Source organism: Lissotriton helveticus, chromosome 12 (genome assembly GCF_964261635.1).
Source record: "Lissotriton helveticus chromosome 12, aLisHel1.1, whole genome shotgun sequence".
NCBI classification, from domain to species: domain Eukaryota; kingdom Metazoa; phylum Chordata; class Amphibia; order Caudata; family Salamandridae; genus Lissotriton; species Lissotriton helveticus.
Window position 1 is genome coordinate 917,361,569 of NC_136073.1, and position 27,019 is coordinate 917,388,587.

Sequence of the window (27,019 nt, forward strand, 5' to 3'; positions counted from 1 at the left end):
GAAGCCACTGGAAGACCTCGGGAAGCAATTTCCAGTCGCTGTAATCTCTCAGGTGTCTGGAGTTCCAATCCGCCACCTGGTTGGATTGTCCCGGGATGTATTTCGCCATCACTGAGATCTGATTCGTGAGGCAGTAATGCCAAAAATCTTTGGCTATCTGAACAAGAAGAGACGATCTCGTGCCGCCCAACTTGTTGATGTACCTCACCGCGGACACATTGTCCAGGCGAAGGAGGATACAACAAGACGTCTGCCTCGGGGATAGCGTCCGAACTGCGAACGACCCTGCGAGCAGTTCTAAGCAGTTTATGTGCATGGATAGCTCCTGCTGAGACCATATGCCTCCCGTGGAGACGTCTCCGCAGCGTGCGCCCCAGTCCCAACGGCTGGCGTCCGACTCGATTATCACCTCTGGTTGAGAGGCAAATATCGCCCTGCCGTTCCAGGCGTCCACATGTCCTAGCCACCACTGTAACTCGGTTCTGACTTCCTCCGACAGAGGAATCATGTCCGAGTAGGACAATCCCCTCTGAAGATGCCTGATCTTTAGTCGCTGAAGGGCCCTGTAATGAAGAGGGCCCGGGAATATCGCCTGAATTGAGGAGGCCAATATCCCCACAACCCTGGCAATCGCCCTGAGTGTGACCGTCTGACTGTTCAATAGCTTCAGGATTTCCTTCTTGAGATCTTTCAATTTCGCCCTGGGAAGACACAGCTGTGCCGACAGTGAGTCTATCGTAAACCCGAGGAAGTCTATCACCTGAGTCGGAACAATCACCGATTTCTTTTGATTGATAACGAATCCTAAGCTCTGAAGCAGAGTAGTCGTAAGGACGAGGTGTCGCTCTAGCGTGCAACGACTCTGTGCCATGATCAGAATGTCGTCTAGGTATATTATGGGACATATCCCTCTCTCTCTGAGGTGAGCCACTATCGGTTTCATCACCTTGGTGAAGCACCAAGGAGCTGATGAGAGCCCGAAAGGTAGAGCTAAATACTCATACCATCGGCCGTTCCATTGGAACTGAAGGAACCTGCTGTGTGGAGGGAAGATTGGGATGGAGAGATAGGCGTCTTTTAGGTCCAGCCGAACCAGCCAATCTCCTTCCTGTGACAAGTCCGCTAGAAGATGAATACCCTTCATCTTGAAGTGATTGTAGGTAAGGAACTGGTTGAACTCCTTGAGATTCAGGACAAGCCTGTTGCCGCCTCCTTTCTTCTGAACTACAAAGATATTGCTGCAGAAGCCGTGAGGCCCTTCTTGGCATTGAGCAATCGCGCGCTTCTGCAGCAAGTCTGCAATTTCTTCGTTGATGAAATTGCGATCTTGTTGGGAAAAATGGAGTACTGTTGGGAGAACTGACTGTCTGAGGGGGAGAGTAAAACTCCAACTGAAAACCTTGAATGGTTTGCAAAACCCAAGCGTCCTGAGTCAGGGCCTTCCACTGCTGGAGACAATGCTGTGTGCGGCCCCCCAAAGAAAAGAGAGAAAGATCTACTACACTCACCTGCGGATTGTGAATTCTTGAAGTTCGCTCTGTTGTTTCTGGAGTGGAAACGACCCTTGTTGAATCCTCTGCGGGCTGGGTAAAAGGTACCTCCAGGGGTAGAGTCCCACTCTCCTCTTCCACGACCGAAGTCGCCACGTTGGGAACCTTTGTGAAATCCCCGGCCTGACGAGCGGCCCCCACCTCGCCCGGCCCGGTTGAAAACACCCTGGTTAAGGGCCCTTTTGATACCGCTTTGCGCTTTGTCCAAGGCGGTGAAAGTACCAACGTATTTTGAAATGTTCTTGACAAAACGGTCCCCAAATAAATTGCCACCAGCCAGGGGGCCGGGTTCTGCCTCCGACAATTCCGTGAGGTTGCCGTCCATTCTCATCAACAGGGACTTTCCCCTTTCCGACGATACCGCACAATTGGTGTTTCCGATGAGACAGATAGCTCGCTGAGTCCAGCCAGCTAGAATATCCGGGTTGATAGTAGATGCGCTCTCTTTGGCTGTCAGAGCCATTTCTAAAATCTTAGCCAGAGGACCCACAACGTCTAGCATTTTGTCTTGACAACCGCGCCATGCACGGTCTAGGCCACGTTTTGGGTCCTTTGAAAACTTCTTAAGGAACGTTAGCATGCTAGCGTCGATCTCTGGCGTCTCCGCCACCTTGTCCGGCAACTCCGGTCTGGGGCACTCCGATCTGAGTCGGTTACGTACTTCCCTCGAGAATCCCTTCCTTAAATTTTCATGAAGGTAATCTCAAACCGCAGGAGGCGGTATCCAGTCCGAGGACCGGGGGTGGACGATCTCTGAGGGATCAAAGGTAAAAGGGGTGTTAGGGGGCTCGGCCGAAGCCTTAGGGCCAACCTTGGCTTTCTTCGGTGGAGGAGGAGGCTCCTCTGAAGTGTCACTGTCCGTGTCCGTGTTAGTGGTAGTGGTATCCGTATCCACTTGAACCTTTGCCGTAGCTTTGTGAAAAGCACCTGCGTAGGCATGTTCCACAGAACCGCAAGGAGGCAGGCTCGCAAAAGCCTGGGAGTGCGGCCATTGTTCGGGATTACTTGAGCCTGTGCCGGAAGTAGAAGCCTCAGATTTCTTTTTCTGGTGTTTTTTTACATAACCATGACGTTTAGCGAAACCTTCCAGTTGTTTCCAAATTGGGCGTAGGGCTGCTGTCAGTGCTTGTTGCACAGTTTGAGGGACTTTGGTCTCCATAGCTTTATTAACTGAAGCTTGGACGGAAGCATCTAGGGCTTCCACAATGTTGTCCTCCAAGACAGCCTCCTGCTGTCCATCACCAACTTCCTCCTCCCCTCCATAGTACTCTTTGGGGTCCTGAGCCCACTCCTCCATAAGCAGGGTTGGATAAACCCTTTTATTAATGGAGCAATACCTAAATATGCACTACCAGGAGGGGTATTGGGGGTGGGGGGGGGTCAGCCCACACGCACACAATAGAAAGCAAAACTACCTAGATCCCCTCAGCAAAGCTGTAGTCATATAGGTCAGTGACCTTGGCCAAGATACCGTCCAGAGAGCGTGTGCTCGCTCTAAGGCCTAGATTTTACAACCTTTGAGCAGGCGATCTAACAGAGAGGTTGCCGGTGTGCAGAACGCTCTAAAATGCGTTCCTAGTCTGTTGGGGCCCAAACCCGACCAAAACCGCCCAAAACAAGCCCAATTTGGTCACGTTTTTGGGCGCGCGCGTCGGCCGTGAGCCACCCGGCCTGTGCGCGTAGGAGGGCTATTAGGGATGCCCAAAGCGAGAGAGAACTTGCCGGATACCGGGGCTCTTGTGGAGTGTCGCGGCCGCCCCTCTGCCGGTCAGGGACCGTATAATCCAAGCGCAGCTATCGGCGCGAAGTCAGCATTGAACAGCTTCGACAGAAACCGACGCGCAGCCTGGCGATCGCGGTTCATGAGGCAGGTCGGAGCAAAGCTCCTATATTATGAAATCGGCACAATCAAACAACAAGTGAGCTAAGACACCATATATAATCTGATAATGTAAATGAAAAAAACAACTTCTTAGTATTAAAGCATTCAATATCCCCATGCAAAGCGAAGTAAGGGAACCAGTAAATAGGTGCACTTAACTCTTGCTGTGAGCAGCAAAGAAAGAGGAAGATGGTGGCACGCAGAGGGTTCTTATGGACTATGGGGCGTGCCTATACTCATGTGTATCATGGGAAATGTAGTTTTGTTATACTGTTTTTATGAAAATACTCATTTTCATTGGCTGCTGTGTTTTGGCAGTAAAGATTGAGATCAGTTGTAACCCATTTGAGTAATATTGTGGCGGGGTTTGACCAAAACGCAATAATGATTATAGGTGGTGACTTTAATAGAGGTTTCGAACCTATAATAGGCCTAGAAGACATCCACAAAGACGAGGACAGTGCTAATAATATCCCCATGGTTGACACAAATTATAAAGCACCTTGCACAGTGAGTGCCTTACAACTATTGAATTTGACCCTCGAGTTAGGCCTACGTGCCTGCAATGGGCGGTTGCCCTCAGATTGCCCCAGTAAACCAACTTTTACCAGAGGGGCGAATTCTAGCCATTTAGATTATTTTATAGTTTCTCTGAATTTATGGCCCATGATCATCGATCTAATGGTGGATGACCGCACGGAAAGCGACCACTATCCATTGATTTTATCTGTCCAGACTCAGATCTTTAAAACCCCTGTTAAAAGTGCTAAGAGTACTGTTTCCTTACCACAGGACCCCCTAGTGGCAAATAACCGTAGATCCCTGAAGTGGCCAGTGGTTTTGGGTAACACAACAATCATTAGTCAAATCTATAATGTATTTGTGAGGCACATGTCCCCTCTTTTAGGAAATAGTACTGTTATCCAAAATCCTTGCCTGATAGAATCCCATGATCATTTAATCGATCAACTTGGCGAGATCCTAACTAGGGCGGTAAAAAGATCATATAACGCCCAAAAGAGTAAACAAACAGGGATCACCTGGTACAACCAGGAATGCCGGAGAGCCAAAACAGACCTAATTACAGCGGTCAGGGGGATTCAGCGGACATTGTGAGGATCAAGAGAGCTCAGTACAAAAGAACATTAATAATGGCCAAAAAAGAGTGGGACGAAAGGGTTTGGTCAGATTTGTTGGACGCATGCAAGTGTAAAGATCAGACCTCCTTTTGGAGCCTCATCGCTAGAGGCACCAGGGGGGCGACTGAATGCAAAGATAGATTCTTAGAGGAGGAAATTTGGGTCAAGCATTTCACCTTGTTATATGCTTGTGAAAGCTCTGGCGAGGCTGAAGGCTGGGACAGCTTGCAGCCTCTTCTAGATGCGCATGACACACCTCTTGTCTTCTCCTTGACAGAAACAATTTTAGCAATCAAGGCAGTTAAGTCAGGAAAAGCGCCAGGCCCTGACGGAATACCAGGTGATCTTTGGAAGCACGAGAACTATATTTGGGCTCCTTATATCAATGTATTATCTAATGATATTGCTAGAGGAGCTCCTGTCCCAGAAACCTGGAAGGGGGCGGTGATTGTAACACTGTTCAAGAAGGGTGACAGGTCAAATCCTTCGCATTATCGGCCTATCAGCTTAATTGACGTGTTGCAAAAAATTTTTGCCCGTCAAGTCCTTAGTCCTTTCAGCTTGGATCGAAGAACACTCTATCTATACAAAATACCAGGCAGGATAAGCACTGTAGACCAGGTTTCTAGATTTTTATGTTTAGTCTGGAAATATACGATTATAAGAAGTTCCCATATATACGTGGCTTTTGTAGATTTGAAGGCAGCTTTTGATATGGTTCCGAGGGTAGCACTATGGAAGACATTAAACAAGATGGGCGTCCCTGGGAACATCCTTCAAATTTTAATTAGACTTCACGAAAATAATTACGCACGAGTTAGATGGGGACCAAACGGAGAAGTCAGTGAGAAGATAAAAATAGCGAAAGGGGTAAGGCAAGGGTGCGTAATGGCACCTACCTTATTCTCCTTATACGTCAATGACATCCCCGACACTCTTTTGGGCTGCGAGCATGACTCTCCCAAATTGAGCGGGCAAGCCGTTCCGGCATTATTGTTTGCAGACGATACTATTTTAATTTCTCAGACACCCAGGGGGCTTCAAAACCTTTTAAATAAATTTAGCTTGTATTGTCATGAAAAGGAACTAGAAATTAATTCCTCAAAAACAAAAGTTATGACAATCAATCCTCACAAAGGTTTTAGCAAAGTTTTTAAGATAAATAACGAACCTATTGAAGAAGTCCCCAATTTTAAATACCTGGGTATCATTTTAGATAGTAAAGTTACATGGAAAACACAATTGGAGAACTCAAAATTAAGGCTGACTCAAAATCAGTGCCCGATTTTAAAGAGGCATAAGAACAGCCACTTTAAAGCAGTCTCACCAGCCATTGAAATATTTAAGTACAAAGTGCAATCATCTTCACTTTATGGCGCGGATCTCTGGGCTTACGCTTCAAAGGATACTTTTCGAGTGAGGGAAAATTCCTTTATTAGGCAACTCTTAGGGATACCTGGGTCAACACCACTGACACCCGTATTATGGGACCTTAATTTTCGTCGTACAGATGACTATGCTTCTCTCCGTCCGCTGCTCTATTGGGTCCGTTTATGGTCCATTGAGGAGCTGACTGATTACAGAGAAGCATTGAAAGAGATATTGGCTATAAGGAATATCACGCATTTGCCATGGTTAGAGTATGTCAAAAAGTGGTTCGAAAAGCTAGGGTTAAGTGATTTTTGGTTTGACCCTGATTCTCTCACAAATCGCTCAAAAAGGATCCTGAAACAAAGGTACTGGGACTATATTAGAGATTCAGTGCTATCAAACCCCACAATAGGGACTCTAACCTCGAAATTTTTTTCATTTAAAGTGACCATGCAATTAGAGCCCCTTATGGATGAAATTTACCCTCCATTGGCGAAAAGCCTATACTTAAAGTTCCGGTATGGTATTTTGCAATTAAAAGAAAGGACATCTAGCTGGAACTGCAATAAGGGGTTGGTCGGGGCCGTCGGATCTGATATATGTGAGTTCTGTGAGATGGGTCTGAAAGAGGATGTGTCCCATGTTTTATTTATATGCCCAGCATATCTCAAAGCCAGGAAAAAATGGCTAAAGCCAATCTGTAAAAAGTTAGGTCTCCGACAAATTAAGGTTGGACTTAGAATTTTTAAGGGAGACACTGCCCAACCGATTGTGTTCAGCCTGAGCCGTTTCCTCTTATGCGTAGCCTTGATTAGGAAGATGAAAGACCAAAAAACGTAAGGAAATAGGCTAGTTTACCATGTTACTGAGTTACCTGTTGATTGCTAAAGTGCTGCCTGCTTTAATGTTCTGGTGTACACTTTTTTTTAACAAAAACAGATGTTTAACTTATTGTTTTATTATTCTGTATATTTATTCAGTGTTCTTGTACATTAGAGGGGCTAACTAGGACGAAGCCACCCCCAAGTGGACAAACTGGGAAATGAATTGAATTCTATGTATTATATACAAAGGAAGTGTGTTGACATTTTTATCTACCCGCTATTTTTATGTATTTAAATTGTGTTATGATGTATTATGATTGAATGTATTGTATCTTATAAGGTTTTTTAAACCGAATAAAGATTGAAATGAGATTGAGAAGCATAATCTGAAGCCTCCGTCCTGTAATAGAATTGAAAATTCTTGACATATAAGCTAGAACATGTTTCCCTCATCCGCTTGGAGCCCTCCCCGGGCCGGGGCCGAAGAGACGAGCGAGTGGAGCCGGGTCAGAGAGAGCCACGACCCCGGAAGAAAAACACTCATCACAGAGGGTCTAGCGACGAAGAGCCAATCAGAGCACTGGAAGAGACACTGATCACCTGCACATGCGCACTGGACCCATCGCAAGCACGGTTTAGCGGAACACCGCTTCGCTTTCCCGCACATGCGCACTGGACGCAGCGCGAGCACGGCTCAGAGGAACACGGCTCTCCCGCACATGGGCACTGTCACCCACCCATGCACTGCTGCGGATACGCTGTCCCCGGTTCGTCACTTCCGGCCGCGCTTCTACTGCGGCCGACAAGAGGCGGGAGTGGCGGCTCGTCCCCGTTATTCTCCCGTCCGTCACAGGAACCATTTTTTTTTGCGTCGGGATTACTCCCAGCGCCGCGGAAGTGTCAGACTGCGGGGAGCAGCCCCGTCTTTTCCGGGTTATTCCCCATTCTGGCGGAAGGAGCAGTGTCTCTTCCGGGTTATTCCCCCTCCATGACATGGTTAGTCCCCATTCCCGGCCAGGAGGGAGCAGCGTCTCTTCCGGGTTATTCCCCATTCGCCCCGCCGAAGGACCTGTGCAGGCACCGGAGCCGCCGCCGCCCGTCCCGGCCCAGGTATGGAGGGGGCCGGCTCCGGGGGGAGGGGGGGCTGTGCCGTGGGCCGCCGCCCCCCAGGGTGCACATGCAGGGGGGGCGGTGAGTGCGGGGGCCTCAGGGGGAGGGGGCTGTGGTCACTGCCCCCCGCCCGGGGCCCGGGAACTGAGAGGGGGCGGGGCCCTGCTCCATCCTGTGTGTACATCAGGCTTGACCCATGTGTCTACACATGTCCTGGCCCCTCCACATGTGTGTGCATGTGTGATAGCTCCGCCCCCTGCACGTGTGTGTCCGTGTGAGACTGTGTAGGAGGACAGTGCACACGCCTAACATCACCACTACCAGGACTGCTCCACGGCGTGTGTGATTTGGGATCTTTTCACGGTGTGTGAGTCTGTACTGGGACTGTTCCAACCTGTGTGTGTACATATGTGACAGGGCCGTCCCACTGTGTGTGTGTGTGTACATGCGTTACAGAACCATTTCTCTGTATGTATGTGTGCGTGTGTAGATGTATATTAGGACCATTCCTGTGTGTGTGTTTGTGCATATATATGTAACAGGACCATTCTGCTGTGTGTGTACATATATAATTCCAGTGTGTGTGTGTGTGTGTGTATTCATATGTAACAGGACCATTCTGCTGTGTGTGTACATATATATGTAACAGGACCATTCTGCTGTGTGTGTACATATATAATTCCAGTGTGTGTGTGTGTGTGTGTATTCATATGTAACAGGACCATTCTGCTGTGTGTGTACATATATATGTAACAGGACCATTCTGCTGTGTGTGTACATATATATGTAACAGGACCATTCTGCTGTGTGTGTACATATATATGTAACAGGACCATTCTGCTGTGTGTGTACATATATAATTCCAGTGTGTGTGTGTGTGTGTGTATTCATATGTAACAGGACCATTCTGCTGTGTGTGTACATATATATGTAACAGGACCATTCTGCTGTGTGTGTACATATATAATTCCAGTGTGTGTGTGTGTGTGTGTATTCATATGTAACAGGACCATTCTGCTGTGTGTGTACATATATATGTAACAGGACCATTCTGCTGTGTGTGTACATATATAATTCCAGTGTGTGTGTGTGTGTGTGTATTCATATGTAACAGGACCATTCTGCTGTGTGTGTACATATATATGTAACAGGACCATTCTGCTGTGTGTGTACATATATATGTAACAGGACCATTCTGCTGTGTGTGTACATATATATGTAACAGGACCATTCTGCTGTGTGTGTACATATATATGTAACAGGACCATTCTGCTGTGTGTGTACATATATAATTCCAGTGTGTGTGTGTGTGTGTGTATTCATATGTAACAGGACCATTCTGCTGTGTGTGTACATATATAATTCCAGTGTGTGTGTGTGTGTGTTGTGTGTGTGTGTGTTCATATGTAACAGGACCATTCTGCTGTGTGTGTACATATATAATTCCAGTGTGTGTGTGTGTGTGTGTATTCATATGTAACAGGACCATTCTACTGTGTGTGTACATATATAATTCCAGTGTGTGTGTGTGTATTCATATGTAACAGGGCCATTCTGCTGTGTGTGTACATATATAATTCCAGTGTGTGTGTGTGTGTGTGTGTGTGTGTGTGTGTGTATTCATATGTAACAGGACCATTCTACTGTGTGTGTACATATATAATTCCAGTGTGTGTGTGTGTATTCATATGTAACAGGACCATTCTGCTGTGTGTGTACATATATAATTCCAGTGTGTGTGTGTGTGTGTGTATTCATATGTAACAGGACCATTCTGCTGTGTGTGTACATATATAATTCCAGTTTGTGTGTGTGTGTGTATTCATATGTAACAGGACCATTCTGCTGTGTGTGTACATATATAATTCCAGTGTGTGTGTGTGTGTGTGTGTATTCATATGTAACAGGACCATTCTACTGTGTGTGTACATATATAATTCCAGTGTGTGTGTGTGTGTGTGTATTCATATGTAACAGGACCATTCTGCTGTGTGTGTACATATATAATTCCAGTGTGTGTGTGTGTGTTTGTGCATACATATGTAACAGGACCATTCTGCTGTGTGTGTGTACATATATAATTCCAGTGTGTGTGTGTTTGTGCATACATATGTAACAGGACCAGTCTGCTGTGTGTGTACATATATAATTTCAGTGTGTGTGTGTGTGTGTGTGTTTGTGCATACATATGTAACAGGACCATTCTGCTGTGTGTGTACATATATAATTCCAGTGTGTGTGTGTGTGTGTGTGTATTCATATGTAACAGGACCATTCTGCTATGTGTGTACATGTATAATTCCAGTGTGTGTGTGTGTGCATACATATGTAACAAGACCATTCTGCTGTGTGTGTACATATATAATTTCAGTGTGTGTGTGTTTGTGCATACATATGTAACAGGACCATTCTGCTGTGTGTGTACATATATAATTCCAGTGTGTGTGTGTGTGTGTGTGTGTGTATTCATATGTAACAGGACCATTCTGCTATGTGTGTACATGTATAATTCCAGTGTGTGTGTGTGTGTGTATACATATGTAACAGGACCATTCTGCTGTGTGTGTACATATATAATTCCAGTGTGTGTGTGTATACACATGTAACAGGACCATTCTGCTATGTGTGTACATATATAATTCCAGTGTGTGTGTGTGTGTGTATACATACGTAACAGGACCGCACCAGTGCACATGTTTGTACATATTTAACAGGACCATTCCCCTATGTGTGTGTGTACACATATGTAATAGAACCATTTCACTGTGTGTGGGTGTTCATATAACAGGACCATTCTGCTGTGTGTGTGTGTGTGGAGTGGGGGCTGGCCCGTGCCCGCACCCCCTCTTCCCCGGTGTGTTCATGCAGCGGCCGGTACGGGAGTCAGGACCTCTGTGGAAGGGGGGGGGGCTGTGGTGACATATGTAACAGGATCATTCCACGGTGTGTTTGTATGTATGCGAACATGTGTAACAAGACCATTCCACTCTGTATGTACACGTTTAACCGTGGTATTCCACTGTTTGTGTATATACATATCAAGGGAATTCGATTCCACTGTGTGTGAACATGTGGCTTCTAGGACTGTTTACGTTTCTAAACGTCCACTAAGAAATGAGGAATTACAGAGGGAATCCGTAATTCCTGGTCCATTATTCCAGCTATTTTCTTTTATTTCCCTGTTATTTTGGCTATTTTCAGCAGCCAGAATCTCTGGGTGAAAGTAATGAGATCCACGGGTTTCCCCTGCGTCTTATTCATCTCCTCATTATTCCGATGAGGCCAGTAGCTGTGTTAACAGTCCCATTGGAGTTAAGAAGCCACTCGTAATGGTGGCATCAGATCCTACTTGTTACTGTCCTTTACATGGTTAGTTGCTGATAATCCGTTATAAATGGCATAGTCATGTTACCATGAAACCCACCACTACTAAATACCTCATGGCCTTTCGTCACTTTCAGACTTTTACATCGACTTTGAAGTTTACCAAAGTTTAGGTGCGGCGTGTTGCATGGTCTGCCATGCAGCCTGCAATGCATGTAACAAGTCTTTAGTGCTGTTTTGTCACAGGTTACTTTGTAATGTGATCCAATATTGCAATTGAGGGGTTCTGGTGACATAAATCACGAGGCTGGATGGTTTTTGTATGTTGCCAGGACCTTTAAGATCGCGAACATGACCACTGGATTCAAGCTAGCCTGGCTGATGAGGGTTATGAACCTGAAACCGGTCCTCAGAAGCTTGTTTCCGGTCCATGGAAGACATGGCTTGGCAGTTCGGGCTGGACTGTTCCCATGAGGCACAGGGTCAGACTGATTTGCATATGGCCATGTCTGAAATGGGGTGGCTGAGTAGGCTAAAGAATGGTGATGGATTAAACCCAGATCAGTTGACTGGGGGTGAGTGTTTGATTTGCTCAAACGCTCCGTCCATCATCCCCTTTTGTATCGCCCTGGTTTTTGTATGTCGCCAGGGCCTTTAAGATCGCGAACAGGACCACGGTGCACATTTCACACATTCTATTTTTTCTAACATTACAAGCTTATTTTAGGGTGGTTAGCTTGAAAGGGCTGTTTGCTCCAAAGTGCAGTTAACAATGGGCCCTGATTCACATTAGAATGTTTCATTTTGTTTACATTCAGTGAATAAATTGTTGAAAAACAATGGATAATGATGAGGGCTAGTACATTTATATGATTCCGTTGCTGCAAAATTGACTGCATCATTGCAGATTTACCTCATATTTTGTTCATTTGCAAGAAATGTTGTTTCTAGCTCCATTGAGTCAAAATTATACTGGTAGAGAATGTGTGCATACTTTACTTTTTGTGCCACAAAATACCTTTTTAGCATTATTTTGTGCTCCGTGACGCATAATTTGTTTTTCAAAGAGAACTGTGAAATAGTTTACATCATTTGTTCCCCAGTATGAAGTCAACGAAAATTAACTATCAGAACAGTGTATCTATGCTATGGGCTTTAGATGCCTACTATCTCAACGGTTACCATGCTGTTGGCGAGTGCAACTGTTCTCTCATCTGTGTTCAGCTCATATGTAATTTTTAGTCCCACAGTAACAAGCTCGCACATGCTGAAGGAAGACTGCCCTCTTCCCAGCATGTCTCTCTGTTGATCTGTCTCCAGTGGTGTCGGTTTGAAGATACATCTTCAACCCCTCAGCGTTGTCAGTGTCATCTGTGGTAAGCAGGGCAGTACGTTGCGCTCATGGTGCTAATGAGGGAAAGGAGGTGAGTGGATGAGTTACAAGACTTAGGAGTGGTTGTCAGTTAGTGGTGAGTGCTTTTGAGTAGCTTTGGATTCTTGACTGATAATAGCTGTAAGTGCAAGGAGTTAGGTCTGGGTTTTATGACTTATTGGTTGTGGGTGAGAGGTGTGGTGGACTCTGGGAGACATGTTTGAGGCTGCGCTAAGTTCATTCGTGAGTTGAAGTGAATGCCTGAGTGATTAAGTTAAGTAATGAGATGTAATTGTATTTATATAGTGCCTACTACCCCTGACCAGGCGTCAGAGATTTTCGGCGGGTGGCACGCTGCTCCGGACCCCAAAAAGAATTAGTGATGGATTAGTATAGTGAAATTTGAGTTAATTTGAGCGATGGACATGTGAGTTTATTACTTGGATTTCAAGGGTAATAGGGGAAGAAAGAAGAATCTAGACAGTTTGCGAGAAGAAATGTAGATGGATTTACCTGAATGAGTTTGCAAAAAGCTAGGGTCGTTTGGATTTTTAAGAGGAAATACAGATTTGATAGCAGTTAGCAACGATGTGTGAGTGGATCGGTAAATGCATGTAAGGAAGTTTACTTTTAAGACACTTGGGCCCGATTACGAGTGAAGAAGAGTGATATCTCCGTGTGGGATACTCCTCCTCCCAATCACATCCTGCACACAGATTTTCTTAGGGCGGGAACACTGTGGCAAACTTAAAAAAAAAATTTCCAACTGTAAAATTCGTCTGGTTGGGCAGAGACTGTAGCCACAAGCGCAGCCGGACCTCCAGCCGATCCTAACCTATGGCACAAGGGGACAGTTAGACTTGGCCCTATCTGCAGGGTCACTCCCAAACGTTTTGCCTTCACCCTTCCTGTTTTTTGCTGAATTATGTTTTGTAGGCCTTAGGATTCTTGCACTGGTTGGTAGCGTTAAAGTTCACATAGTGTGCCACCCACTCAAAAAGCCCTTTAAAAATGTCTCACACCTGCTATTGCAACATGTGTGCAGTTTTTAAACTGCCACTGCGACCTGGCAAAATAAACCTTTTGCAAAAGTCCTAGGTTGCCCGGAAACAGGGTGCAACAACAATATGTGCCTGTAGGCTAAATCTCTACCGTGTATAAAGTTTACTCAATAATAGCAAATATATGTGCAAGAACGACTCGTATACAAATGAGACAAATCGCCTGTTTACTGAATCACTTTATAAACCAAGTCCATTCAATATATAATGCAGTTGGAAGCTTTGCTTGAATCAATCCTAATGCAGTTCAGGTGGCCTGCACCATTCATCAGGGGTAAATGCGAGATCATGTGATATATGTATCCATCACTTATTTTTAGTTCCAGCCTAAGCATGCAACCTCTTGTTACTTCTCTTGTGGACTTAAAGCCATCTCCCTGCTTTTGATTTGTTTGTTTGTGTCCTTTAAAAATCCTTGCTTGCTAGTAGTCAATCCTGCCTTTTTGTCCCTCCTTTTCTCTTTCATTCCTCCCAGAGAGACGGGACTAATCTATTGTAAAATTACACTTTGTCATATTTGTGTGTTCTTTAGGGGTCTTTTTTCGTGGTTTCCTGCTTGTTTGGGGAAGCTTTCCTTTTAATTTGCAGAGCATTCATGCTCTGAGTTTAGCTTGTCTGCAACGATGTTTCTGTAAACTAGCCTGTAAATCATGCTATCTCCATCACAATTGCAAACACTTGCTTCACTTATGCTTTATTTTTTATGACAAAAAATGCACTTAACTGTTTCCGCCAAGTGCTTACAAATACACAGCGTTTATAGATAAAATGAGTTTGATTTATCTCTTTAATCTCAGTCGCTAGCGCGTGCATCGCCGGCCATCTTCCAGAGGCTTCCTTTCATGTCGGAATATTCCCTGGTGCAGTAAATAGTGCCCAGCGCTGTCTTTTGTGTATTGTTGTTTCATCGCAACAGCTTCTCTCCTTATTACCACAGTGACTCCCCTTTGGCATTCTTCCAGTGTAGCTCGGTCCAGCTGAAAGTGGGTACCGTATCAAGCACTTTATTTTTCTCAGCTTGCTCTTTATTTGTGACAGAGAAGATGTAGTAACTCAAACCTCTCTAACCCCCTCCGGTACCCCTTACCCCTCACTCTTCCCAGAGCTTTGGGAACCAATCCGGTCTTAGAATGCTCAAAAGTTCACAATAAAAAGGAACAATTAAGCAGTTTTAAATACCGTGTATTTACTCAGCACACAAGAGAATGCAATTTTTTACCCCATGTTAATTAGGCTGTCCACTAACCTGGAAGTTGATTCTGTCGTTGAGGTATTTTGGCCCATTGTTGTGTAGGCTTTTGTAGGCGTGGGTGAGGATCTTCAAAGTTAATGTTTTCTTCATGGGGAGCCAGTGGAGTTTTCGTAGGTGCTGACTGATGTGTTCGTGCTGGGGATGTCAAGGACGAGTCTGGCGACGGCGTTTTGTATTGTCTGGAGTTTGCGGAGTAGGGACTTGTTGATGCCAGCATAGAGTGCGTTTCTATAGTCCAGCAAGCTGGTGATGAGTGCGTGGGTGACCGTCTTTCTTGATTCATGTGGGATCCATTTGAAGGTCATTCGGAGGATTCAGAGTGTGTTGAAGCAGCTGGAGGTGACGGCTTTGATCTGTCGCTTCATGGTGAGTGATGATTTGAGTACGATGCCAAGGTTCTTGGCTTGGTCTGTGTGGGTGAGTGTACCATGTAATCCTCTCCTCCAGGTTTTCTGTGGTGTAAGAACCTCCATGTACATTTTTGAGGAGAGGAAACTCGTACTATGCTTTGCGTAACGGTGCCTGTCCCGCCAAGCATTTTGCGGCCTGCTGACTGCCACACCATCTCCAGGGAATGGCAGTGCTATGGTGAGGTCGGCAGTACGACCACCGAACTCATAATGGGACGGTCGGTGCGGCAGTGGCTGTACTGACATCACCGCACCCTGCAAGTCTGGCCAGCCTCAGGTTGCCAGACTCGTAATTAAGGCCTTAGAATCAATCCTCCGCTGCTTTGAGATTGCTGTATCCTGTTGCAGGCCTTGAATGGCTCCCGTTGGCCGAATACATATTATAACTTGGCAAACCGTTCTCTGATTCCTATCACCCTAGAGCATGATGTAACTCACCAACATCTTGCATGGAGTCCCACTGTAAGATCATGGCGATTTTCATTGCTAACCTTCTGACTGATGATAAGTGAGAGCATGCTAAAATAATTCACAGTAACAGATGTGCCAGTTAAACCTTTTCCTGGCACCGATTTCATCCCTGGATCATGTGTGCCACATTCCGCTTTGATAGATTTTTACTACATCTAATGTTATTTTCTTCACATACTGTATTGTTTGTGGAACAGGAGAGAAAGAGAGCGATTCCTGACAATGTAAACCTTTTCGATGTACAAATGAAACATGTACAAGTGCCTGAACCATGGGCGTGTTTAAGATGGTCACTCTGCTTCCATCCCAGAAAAGTACTTTTTGGTGGGTTCCGTCTATTTAAAAATGTACATCTACCTTTGAATGGTAAGAAGTCAAAATTAACGTGGTGGAAGCAGGAGCCGTAGCACTTCACAGTAAAGCAATAGTCATTGATACCAATATTGTAAACTTGATCAGACATTGGAGAACAAAATCACAGTGCCAACTCTTAGAAAGAGGCAAATGCCAACAGCTCAGATTTAAAAAAATGTAGTTCGAGATAAATGTGGACATCTCTAATAAGTATTTTAAAAAAAATCCACACATTTTTACATCGCCGTGACTAATTGCAAAGTTATTGGCGGTCTGATAGATTACCTCTTGAATAAGCTGAGCACAGATTTTTTTGTGTACCTTGGTCAGATCACGTTTTTATGTTCTAATAGGAGTGTCTCCTTATTCTTATAACTGTTGGTCCACCTGGACTCTTTCCATCTTGAATTACCTTCCACGAGGCACATGGAGGACAGATGAAATGTTGAATATTATTTCTCATTATTGGTTCCTGTGTACAGTAAATTTAGCCTCATACTTGTTGGTCTGACTATGTCTCTCTTTTTTCCCTCTATTTCTCCCTTGTTGTCTCTTTTTGTTTTTTTTTCGTTTTATTGCCCTCTCCGTTATCAGTTTTTATCACCCCTCTTTATCTCTTTCTCGCTTTCTCGTGGTACCTTTTGGAATTTCTTATTCACCCTCACTCTCATGGCTGCTTTTTCCTTTTCCTCCTTGTTTTTATCTTTTCTTTCTCTTTCTCTCTTCCCCATTTTCTATGTTTTACAATTAATGTAGATCGAGAAAAGGATATCTTGACTGGCAGAGATAGTTGAAGGAAGAGCACAGCTGAACAAAAAAAACTGGATGAAGCTGGCAGAGGAGGTCGAGCCATCTGCTCTGGATTCTCCTAGCTCTATGGACCAGCCGAAGAGGGACAAAGTGCAGCATCAGCCAACAAGCGAGTCTGGTGAATCCCTGGTCCGGGTGAAGACTGAAGTGTACAACGAGTCCTCTTACAGTGACTGTGAGAACTCTATGAGCTCTCTGCATATTCCAGTGGAGGAAGAACCTCCTGTCAGTGACCGCCATCCCTCCACAGGCTGGGTGAAGGTTGAAGTCGCAGAAGATTCTGCACGCAACGATTGTCAGAACCATATTGTCCTGGTGAAGATTGAAGAAGAGGATGGGGCTGAAAGGGAACCTCTGGACCGGCTTCGCCATGTGAAGGGCCCTCAGGATTTTGATGAAGGAGCCCGGTTTGATAGCTCGGCATCAGGTAAGAAATAAACACATAACCAACGTGTTCAAATAATATGTTATGATTTTCCTTCCATAATATTCGGGATTCACCAAAAACAGGCATTGAGTAAACAACTGTTTTACCCGTAAAGCAGGCATTATGTGCAAAATGGAGACGGATGCGCAGTCATCTGCTGGATAAATTTTCCGATGCTCCTACCAGATTTCTTGCTCCAGTCTTGCTACCCAGGAAGTTTTGGGGGGGGGGAGGTTGTGTATCAACCAATCTTGTTGGTGCACTGCTCCCAGTCAGTTTGGTTAATGTATGTAAATGGGGCTTGCCAACGTAATTATTATGAATGTATTCATTTATCACAAACGTGTTGTAACACACTGGCTTGTTAACTTCATGTTGTCTAATGGAAAGGTTCTTTATCCCCTTGGGTTGAGGGTCTGCTAAGCAGCTTGTGTGGGGCCACCTTGTCTTCAGGTGTTGGGCAGGGGGATCAGGGGGATGATGAGGATCCCTTTCCAGGTAAGGCTGCCATGAAATGCTGCCGGATTCCCTTTTCTTATCTCCAAGCACAAATACCGTACACCTGAATGATGCATCTTAGGTGTTTTCTCCTAAGGGCCAGAAGTAAGCCTAGACTTTGCCTTTGCAGGCGCAGCACACAGTGCCCATCCATGTGAACTTGATCCCGCATTCAACTCCAAGCCAGTGTAGCTATGTCTGTGGCTGCTTTGTGGCTGCCTTGTTATGTATTTGTTGGGTATTTGTATCACACAAACCTAGTCAGAAGGCAGCAGAACCTGGGTGTTCTAGAGATATAAAAGCTACGCTTTTCGCTTTGGACTGGCCGATAATTGAAGTCAAAGTGACTCCTGATTTCTATACCAGTGCAGTGCCTTTGAAGATTGGCAAAGTAACGGAGAGATGTTTTTGCTGCACCCCTGTATTTGCATACAATTTCTAATGCATGTTCAGTGGAGCAAAGATTCAAATAAAATCCAGGCACAACAGTGAAATGCAGCCCAATCATCATGATATTTTATTGACTAGCCAATGGCTGAGGAAATCCATTGTGTTAATTATTAGAATTTGTTATTAAACTTATTTTCTCTGCTAAAGACTCATTATTGAGCAGTGAGAGTGAGACTCTAGCAGGTGGCACCTCAATATTTGTCTATTTCCGTCCTATCGCACGTCTTCACCTCTAGATGTACTTTTTCAGGCTGTTTTTGTTCTGCCTCATGAGTTACTCGTTATTGAATACAACACAGCGTAGAGCAGGGAAAGGAGCACTTTGCATTGGATCGTCAACTAGTGTGTAAATGGCAGTGTTTTATGTACTTTACATTTTCAGTTTTTGAGCTGTGATCCTGAATTATTACCAATCCCAGCTTAGGGCGGACACTGTCATTGGTCTAGAATCACATCACTGTCACACTCTGTTATTGGTCTGGTATCACATCGCTGTCACACTCTATCGTTCTCTGGGATCACATTGCTGTCAATCAATCAATCAATCAGGGGGTGTCTGCAGATCTGTTTAGCCGAAGAGCCAGGTCTTGAGGGTCTTCCTGAAGGTGTTCAGGGAGGAGCGCGTCTGATGTCTGCCGGTAGCTCGTTCCAGGTCTTAGCTGCAATGTGAGAGAAGGGTCTTGAAACTGCTCTGACTCTGTGGATGCACTGGGTTTCGTGGGGTCGGAGAGGAAGGGTGGGAGTTTGATCCTTTGGCTTCTTCCGGTAAGGAATGATCAGATCCAGTCCAGGGCTGTTCCTTGTATGCCTGCGTCATGTAGTCTGGCGACTAGAGTGCGAGGTTGGAAGATTGGAGGTTTCTTTTGGGTACGTGGAAGTAGATTCTGTCGTTGATGTATTTGGGTCCGTTGTTGTTTAGGCATTTATAGACGTGAGTGAGGATTTTGAAAGTGACTTTTTTCTCCACGGGGAGCCAGTGGAGACTTCGTAGGTGTTGGCTGATGTGTTTGTGTCGGGGGATGTCGAGGACGAGTCTGGTGGCGGTGTTCTGTATTGTCTGGAGTTTGCGGAGTAGGGACTTGTTGATGCCGGCAAAGAGTGCGTTTCCATAGTCCAGTCTGCTGGTGATGAGTGCATGGGTGACTGTCTTCCTTGACTCCGGGGGGGATCCACTTGAAGGTTTTGTGGAGGATGCAGAGGGTGTTGAAGCAACTGGAGGTGACGGTGTTAACCTGTCGGTTCATGGTGAGTGAGGAGTCGAGTACGATGCCGAGATTCCTGGCGCAGTCTGACTGGGTAGGTGGACTTCCGAGGGCGGTCGGCCACCAGGTGCTGTCCCATGCAGAAGGGGTGGTACAGAGGACGAGGACTTCTGTCTTCTCGGCGTTGAAATTCAGGCAGCTGTTGGTAATTCAGACTGCAATGTCTTGCATTCCTTTCTGGAATTTGAGTTTGGCAGTGGTGGGGTCTTTGGTGAGGGAGAAGATGAGCTGAGTGTCGTTGGCGTAGGATACAATGTTGAGACTGTGTTGTTGGACGATGCCTGCTAGGGGGGTCATGTAGATGTTGAAGAGGGTGGGGCTCAGTGATGAACCCTGTGGGACTCCGCAGGTGATTTTCGTGGGGTCGGAGAGGAAGGGTGGGAGTTTGATCCTTTGGCTTCTTCCGGTAAGGAATGATCAGATCCAGTCCAGGGCTGTTCCTTGCATGCCTGCGTCATGTAGTCTGGCGACTAGTGTGCGGTGGGAGACGGTGTCAAAGGCCGCTGATAGGTCGAGGAGGATGAGGGTTTCAGAGTGGCCTTGATCAAGGAGGGTGCGGATCTCATCTGTGGTGGCAAGTAGGGCGGTCTCTGTGCTGTGGTTGCTTCAGAATCCGGATTGGGACTGGTTGAGGACGGCGTTCTCTTCAATGAATTGTGTCCGTTTCCTGTTGACTGTTTTCTCTGCTACTTTGGCTGCGATGGGGAGGAGCGAGATGGGACAATAGTTCTTGAGGTCGGTGGGGTCAGCTGTGGGCTTCTTGAGCAGGGGTCTGACTTCTGCACGCTTCCAGTCGTCTGAGAAGGTGCCTGTTTTGAAGGTTGTGTTGATGGTGCGATGGAGGCGGCAGCTCTGTGGTAGATGTGAGGGGGCAGGGGTCGGTGGGGACCCCAGAGTGGATGCTTTTCATGGTTGAGGCGGTGTCTTCACCGTGATCGGTGTCCAGTTGGAGATGGTGGTCTGGCTGGTGTTTCTGGGGGGCGGGAGCCGTCTGCGTTGCCTGGTGGATGGTCGGTGAAGTTGTCATAGAGGTTTTTGATCTTGAGGTGGAAATAGGTTCCAAACTTCTCGCAGAGGTCTAGGGATGGGGTGATGTCAATGGCTTTGCTGATAATGAGTATGTAGTTTAAGGCGATGTCGTGTGGTGCGATGAAGTTGGGGATGGTGGTGGCGAAGGATGTTCGGGGGCCTGTGGTAAATAAAATATTACCCTGTCATAATTTCTATACATAAACAATGCATCATGCAGTAAATGAGAGGCAGAGTCCGTGGTATCCGAGTCAAAGGGCTTTATTCCAATAACTTGAGTTAAGGGAGAATCTGTTCCATCACCTCTAAGGTTCAGGAAGGGTCTTCTAAACATTATTTTCTGATTACATATTTATACGTGCAATTTTGTACATAGGAGGAGCGCTCGAGGCAGAGCAAGAGAGAAAAGAAGATAAGAGCATGTGGGCGTGCATGAGGGTGTACACTTGATGAGTCATAGGTGAGTCATAGGTGGGTGGATACATGGAGGGGGTTGCATGGCAGGCTGGAACTTTGCCCTACTTGTGCGTGCAACTTGATCATGACGTGCAACTGACCTGTGACTGGGGGGAAAGCTGACATTCAGTCTAGTAGAGAGGCCTTCAGTGTCAGGGCGACCAGCACGTCTGGTATTATCTGATATCTTGAGTCCGGGGATGTTTTATCTGAAGCAAAGGTCGCTCATCACTAAGAGCCAGAGGGGGCATATATTTCTTCGTTCATTGCATAGGGGAACGTGGGCTTTCTACGGATGCAAGCTCTGTAATTTACTTAAACGGAGACAGAAAGGCTAGGTCCTATCTCTGCAGACGGGTTCTGTTTACCTTCTTCACCGGGCAGAAATGTGATTCTGTACAACAAGCAGATAACTATTTTGCAAAACACTGTCTTGGCACCCTTTGCTGGGCTTCTTTCAGCTGAGCCAGAAATATGCGAGGTCAGGGATACGTAACTGTAGCTCTCAGAGTGTCTGAGCCATGAAAACCTTTAATTCAGAAACTGGCTCAGGCTGAACCACAAAATGGGTTTGTCGTGATTTATTTAAAAGTGCACAATGCAAATACATGGGCCTTAAATGCTAACTTAATATTTCTTACATGGGAGACTTGAAGACTGGCATCCTAATGCAGGACGTAAATGCAGAGGCCTCTTTGTTCAGGCCACTTAAGGGAAAATGCATGGATGACATGCACATACATTAAACATAGGGTACACGCAGGGGACATATTGGTCATGTAAAATTTCATTTTCCTCATTCCCTCCTTGTCCCCTACTTTACCCTTCAGGACACATCTATATTCATGAGACCGTATAGTTGATCATACAGCATCATTTGTTCATCTTTGATCCTTTGTACACGTGGATGTGGTACACAGGCAGTCGCACACAGGCCGCAAATGGCCGGGCCACACTGCAGACAGAGACAGCAGCCGAATATCATAAGCAGTATCATTCCTAGGAACGACAACACTTTCCATCCCCAAGCCGATATTATACCCCAGAGCCAACTGGACCAAGTCCATGTGCCTGGGTCTTGATGTATATCATGAGAAATCTTGTGGAGTCTTGTTATTGCTGCGTACACAGATGGCGCGTTATTAGGGATGAAAATGCAGCAACTAGAACCGATCACTCTACATGCCCCGCCCCTATCCGCCAGGATGACGTCAAGAACAAGGCGGTTCTGAAGAACAACAAGTCTCATGGCAGACTGCTCCTGGGTCAAATTCGCCAGAGCAGAGGCAGTCACATTCACTACTGCTTCCAGAGTTCTTGTTAACCTGCGTATCAGTTTACTGTTTTGGACGGGACCTATGAAGAAAAAGAATCCTTTGTTGAAATCTGTATATTGCTCCCAAGCTGTTTCAGTCTGATCTATCTCTGAGGCATCGGTCTCTCTCCTTTGTCTAACATGCTCTAGTCGTGAATCTCGATGGTAATGGGATGGGGCCAGGAAGTCGGGTGGCAGCAGGAACGCTATATAACATGTCCCACCCCAGTCTGGGGGCAGATGTACATAGGCTGTTTGACCACAAATGAAATAGGTATGGCGTGACGTCTTGAAAGAAGACTGTCCTTTTTCATTAAACTCTACTACAGCTTTACACTCGCTGTGTCCCATATGTACTGAGCCTTTCTTTCTAACGCACAAAGCACCTTTTACCGGTAGGACTGAAATAAATGGTGGACCTATATTTTGCATGGGCTGAGCGTTCAGCATTACAAAACTAACGGATGCATTTCCTTGCTCGTACTCTTCATTTTCTAGATCAGTTCCCTTCCTTTGGGGAAATCCGTCTTTGTCTGGAAAACATGCCTTATTCATTACTTTATTCAGGTTTCCATATATCCATTCATCTTGGTATACTATGGACTTTCTGTCTAGTGAGGTCATTAAGGCAAACCATGCTCCGCACGAACCATTGTGGGAGAACGGTAAAGGAAAGAAGGGCAGAACTCCCTTCGTCTTTTGATAAGGTGGCAGTTGGCCACATACCCAGCAATTAGTCGCATTGCTGGTCTGATGAGAACGGTGTAACATTCGAATGAAAGTATTGTTACGCAGGGTAAGTCGATATGACAGTTCATGAGGTGGCAGGTCACTGAATGTATGCTCTACGGTGTTGTTAAGGGAAGAGTGCATATGTGAGGCAAGAGGAGGAAAGAAAACATGTAGTATTAAACTAACACAGATTATAACAATGCACAGGAAAAATAGAATAATCAAAGAAACTATACATCTACTATGTAATAGCTTACAGTATTTCTCTCTCATTTTGCTCTTTTTACTATTGTCGTATGCGATCTTATACATGTCAGAAATCTAGTCTAACCTATTCACCACCTAGTGGACTTAAACAATTAAACTTCGTCTGACTTACTAGATCGTAACTTAGACCTATACTCTTGCTGTGGAGTCTTTTCTAGCAAAGGCGGCGCAAGCGGCGCAAAGTCTTTAATGTCTTTAATGTCTTTATTCTTTTCAAAAGTTCCAGATTGTCCAAAGTATCGTTTACAGTGATGAGCGTGAAGCCATCCCTTTCTTCCCTCTACTTTAATCGCAGTCCTCGTGGTCAGTAACACTAACTTCGGTGTCTTCCAACGTGGCTCAAGGGGGCTTGATCGATCAAAATTCCTCACAAACACGAAATCCCCAGGGACTATGGCGTGTTCCTTGACCTGGGTGTTGTCAGGGAAGGCGGCAGCAACCTGTGAACGACAAGAGAGTAGTGCAGACATCAAGGAAGCCAGGTAATCTGTCAGCATGTTACTGTCAACATCAGTTATTTTCTTAGGCATAGGCGTACCCCACATATTTGGCGGTCTACCGAAAACTACTTCATACGGGGATAGGCCTGTTCTGGAATGAGCTACCATACGCATGTAAAAGAGGGCAACCGGCAAGGCTACCATCCAATCCACGCCTTTTTCTGCACAAATCTTTACTAGTTTCGTCTTGATTGTCTGATTATGTCTTTCTACAAGGCCTGCTGCTTCAGGGTGTCGTACACAATGGAACTTCCAATTATATCCTAACAGAAGAGACACTTGTTTCATTAATTCAGAGATTGCCTGGCGGTTGTCACAGCAGTATAATCTGGAACTGGATACGCTTCTGTCCATCTAGATAGTGCACACACAACTACCAAGACATACTTGTAACCTCTACATCTGTCCATTTGGATGTAATCCATCTGGAGGACCTCAAAAGGGTGGTCAGGAGGATGAAATCCGCCTTGTTCCACCGGGATGCCTTTACCTTGATTGAACTGGCAACAGATCATACATGTTCGTACTTTCTGTTTCGCTGCTGCACGCAGGTGCTTGTTAAACCAGATATTCTGTAAACTGTCTATCATTGCCTTTTCTCCCAAGTGTGCTGGACTATGTGTTGTGTTTATGATTACTTGTACCATGGAATCTGGAAGAAACCATGTGCCTTTTCCCTTAGTCATCCAACCTTGGTCAGTCTGGACCCCTCCTTGTTCAGTCCATTTCTTTATTTCATCTGTAGTGGCATGTGTCTGTATGTCGAGTACATCTTGAGAAGGATCCCTGACTGTCATACTTTTTGTCAGTAATGGTACTTCTGTCCTTGTCGTGTCTGTTGGTGTCTGGGCTGTAAGTTTAGCAGTTCGGTCTGCCAGGTCATTACCCTGGGAAATGGTGTCTGTGACTTTGGTGTGAGCTTTGCATTTCAGGATAGCTATGGCTGTAGGTAAATGTATTGCTTCCAACAGGGCTTGAATAAGCGGGCCGTGCTGAATTTTGGCCCCATGAGAGGTCAAGAAACCTCTCTCCCTCCATAGTACTCCGAAATCATGAACTACGCCAAAAGCATATTGTGAGTCGGTATAAATGTTCACTCTTATGTGCTTAGCTCTTATGAAGGCTTGTGTCAGAGCGATGAGCTCTGCTGCTTGTGCTGACAGTGTGTCTATTCTTTGTGTCTCTATGACTTCAGTAGCAGTGGTCACGGCATATGCTGCTACTAACTCTCCTGCACTCGTTCTCATGCATGATCCGTCTACATAGAGTGTTAGGTCAGGGTCTGGAAGTGCAATATCTGTCAGGTCTTGTCTTGGTGTCGTCACTATATTCATTATTTCCACACAGTCATGTGGTGGTGCATTTACTGTACTTGAGGGCAAAAGTGTAGCAGGGTTTAGAATATTACATCGTCTGATCTCTATGTGTGGCTGAAACAATGTCAGTTCATATCCTGTCAGTCTCGCTATAGTCAAATGTTGTGTCTGTGTCCTATTTAAGAGAACTTCCACTGCATGCGGTACCTGTACTGTCAGGGGGTGTCCCAGCACTATCGAGTCACTTTGTCTTATGGCTAGGGCTGTTGCTGCAACCGATTTCAGGCACGCAGGCAGAGCCTGGGCCACTGGGTCTAGTGTACTAGAAAAATAAGCACAAGGCTTGTGTTTTCCTGCTTGATCTTGTGTGAGGACAGATAACGCTGTTCCATCCCGTTCAGTTATGAAAAGCATAAAAGGCTTACTGTAACATGGAGTCGCTAGAACTGGCGCTTGACATAATGCTCTTTTTAATTCCTCAAATGCCAAGGTATGTTCTTGTGTCCAAGGGAGGACAGTCGAAGACGCTGCCTCCTGTGTTGTCAATTGTATGAGTGGTTTGGCTAGATAGGCATACTGGGGAATCCATTGCCTACAGTATGAAGTGAGGCCAATGAAGGCCCGTACTTCCTTTTGTGTCTTGGGCTGTGAAAGGTTAAAAATGAGCTGTATACGTTCTGGTGTTAGCTGTCCACCATCCTTGGACAGCAAGTGTCCAAGGTTACACCACTTGCTGTTCACAGAACTGTAACTTTGAAGGGGACACCTTGTGCCCCTTGTCTGCCAGAAAGTATAAAACTGTCAGTGATGCATTCTCGCATTCTGGTTCTGATCGTGCTGTAATCAGGATGTCGTCTACGTACTGGAGTAGAGCAGTGTTGGGAGGCATATAAATACTGTCCAGCTGTCTCTTTAATGCCTGACTGTAAATGCTAGAACTCATTGCAAGAGCGAAACTCCTGCCAATTATTCTGTTTACACTACGAGGGTAAAACTATTCATTTGCAAGCATGCCTTATCTGAAGTCAATGAAGCTTTCAGTGCTGACTGTAAGGAAGAGCAACTTGACCCCCTCCTTTTATAAACATTTCTCCGCGGCTCATCAAGTTTTTTTTTCTCTACACTGCCTTCCCCTTCATCGTGATGTCACCCACAGGGCTGTTCCTCCACCCTTTCAAAACTCTGAGAGCTAAGAACAGCTGCCAAGTTACTGAAGAGAGAGCTTGGTCAAATTGCAAGCATTCTTAATCTGCAAGCGAAGGAAGCCTGAGTCAGTTGGAGGACTGTCCGCGGAAAAGAATTGGAGTATGGCCAATAATAACAAGACAGGCACTGCTCGGTGCTCCAAGAGGGAAAAGCCCTCCCTTTACAAAATATCTTTCCCTGGGAGCCAGGCCACCTCAAGGTCGAAAAACACATTCTCTGTAATTCAAAACACATCTGTACCCAGGCCAGAGAGCTAACCAACATTCTCTAACTTAACTGAAGCAAATTCAAAACGTGATAAAAAGCATCCTAAAATCAGTAATTAATAAGGACATATTTTATTTCGTAACCTAGACACATGCTAGCATTTTAAAATAATTATATCATAAAATATTGTTACTAGCTGCAAAGGAAAAGAAGAAACAGAACAACATGACATGGAAACACATCACGTTTTACTTTTTGAAAATAACATGTGAAACACCATAATTTTGCTTTGCAGAACCAAGATTTTCATAATTAAGTGTGCAAGCTCTTCTATTCTACCTATTAAAAGAGCCAGATTCGTCATTTTTAAAAAAAAAACATGTTTTCTAATTGAGTGGATTAACTGTCACACGCTATTCTAAAA

At 45.4% G+C, this 27,019-nt stretch overlaps 1 protein-coding gene across 1 annotated transcript in view; it reads left to right on the forward strand.

Moving 5' to 3' along the window:
• The first annotated feature begins 7,515 nt into the window (after positions 1 to 7,515).
• LOC144798559 (uncharacterized) overlaps positions 7,516 to 27,019 on the forward strand; it is a 49,134-nt gene continuing 29,630 nt past the window's right edge. Inside the window, exons 1-2 of the mRNA XM_078669498.1 lie at positions 7,516 to 7,876; positions 16,715 to 17,357. Coding sequence (XP_078525624.1) covers positions 16,946 to 17,357 — 412 coding nt within the window. The 5' untranslated portion in view covers positions 7,516 to 7,876; positions 16,715 to 16,945. The remainder of the gene's footprint in view (positions 7,877 to 16,714; positions 17,358 to 27,019) is intronic.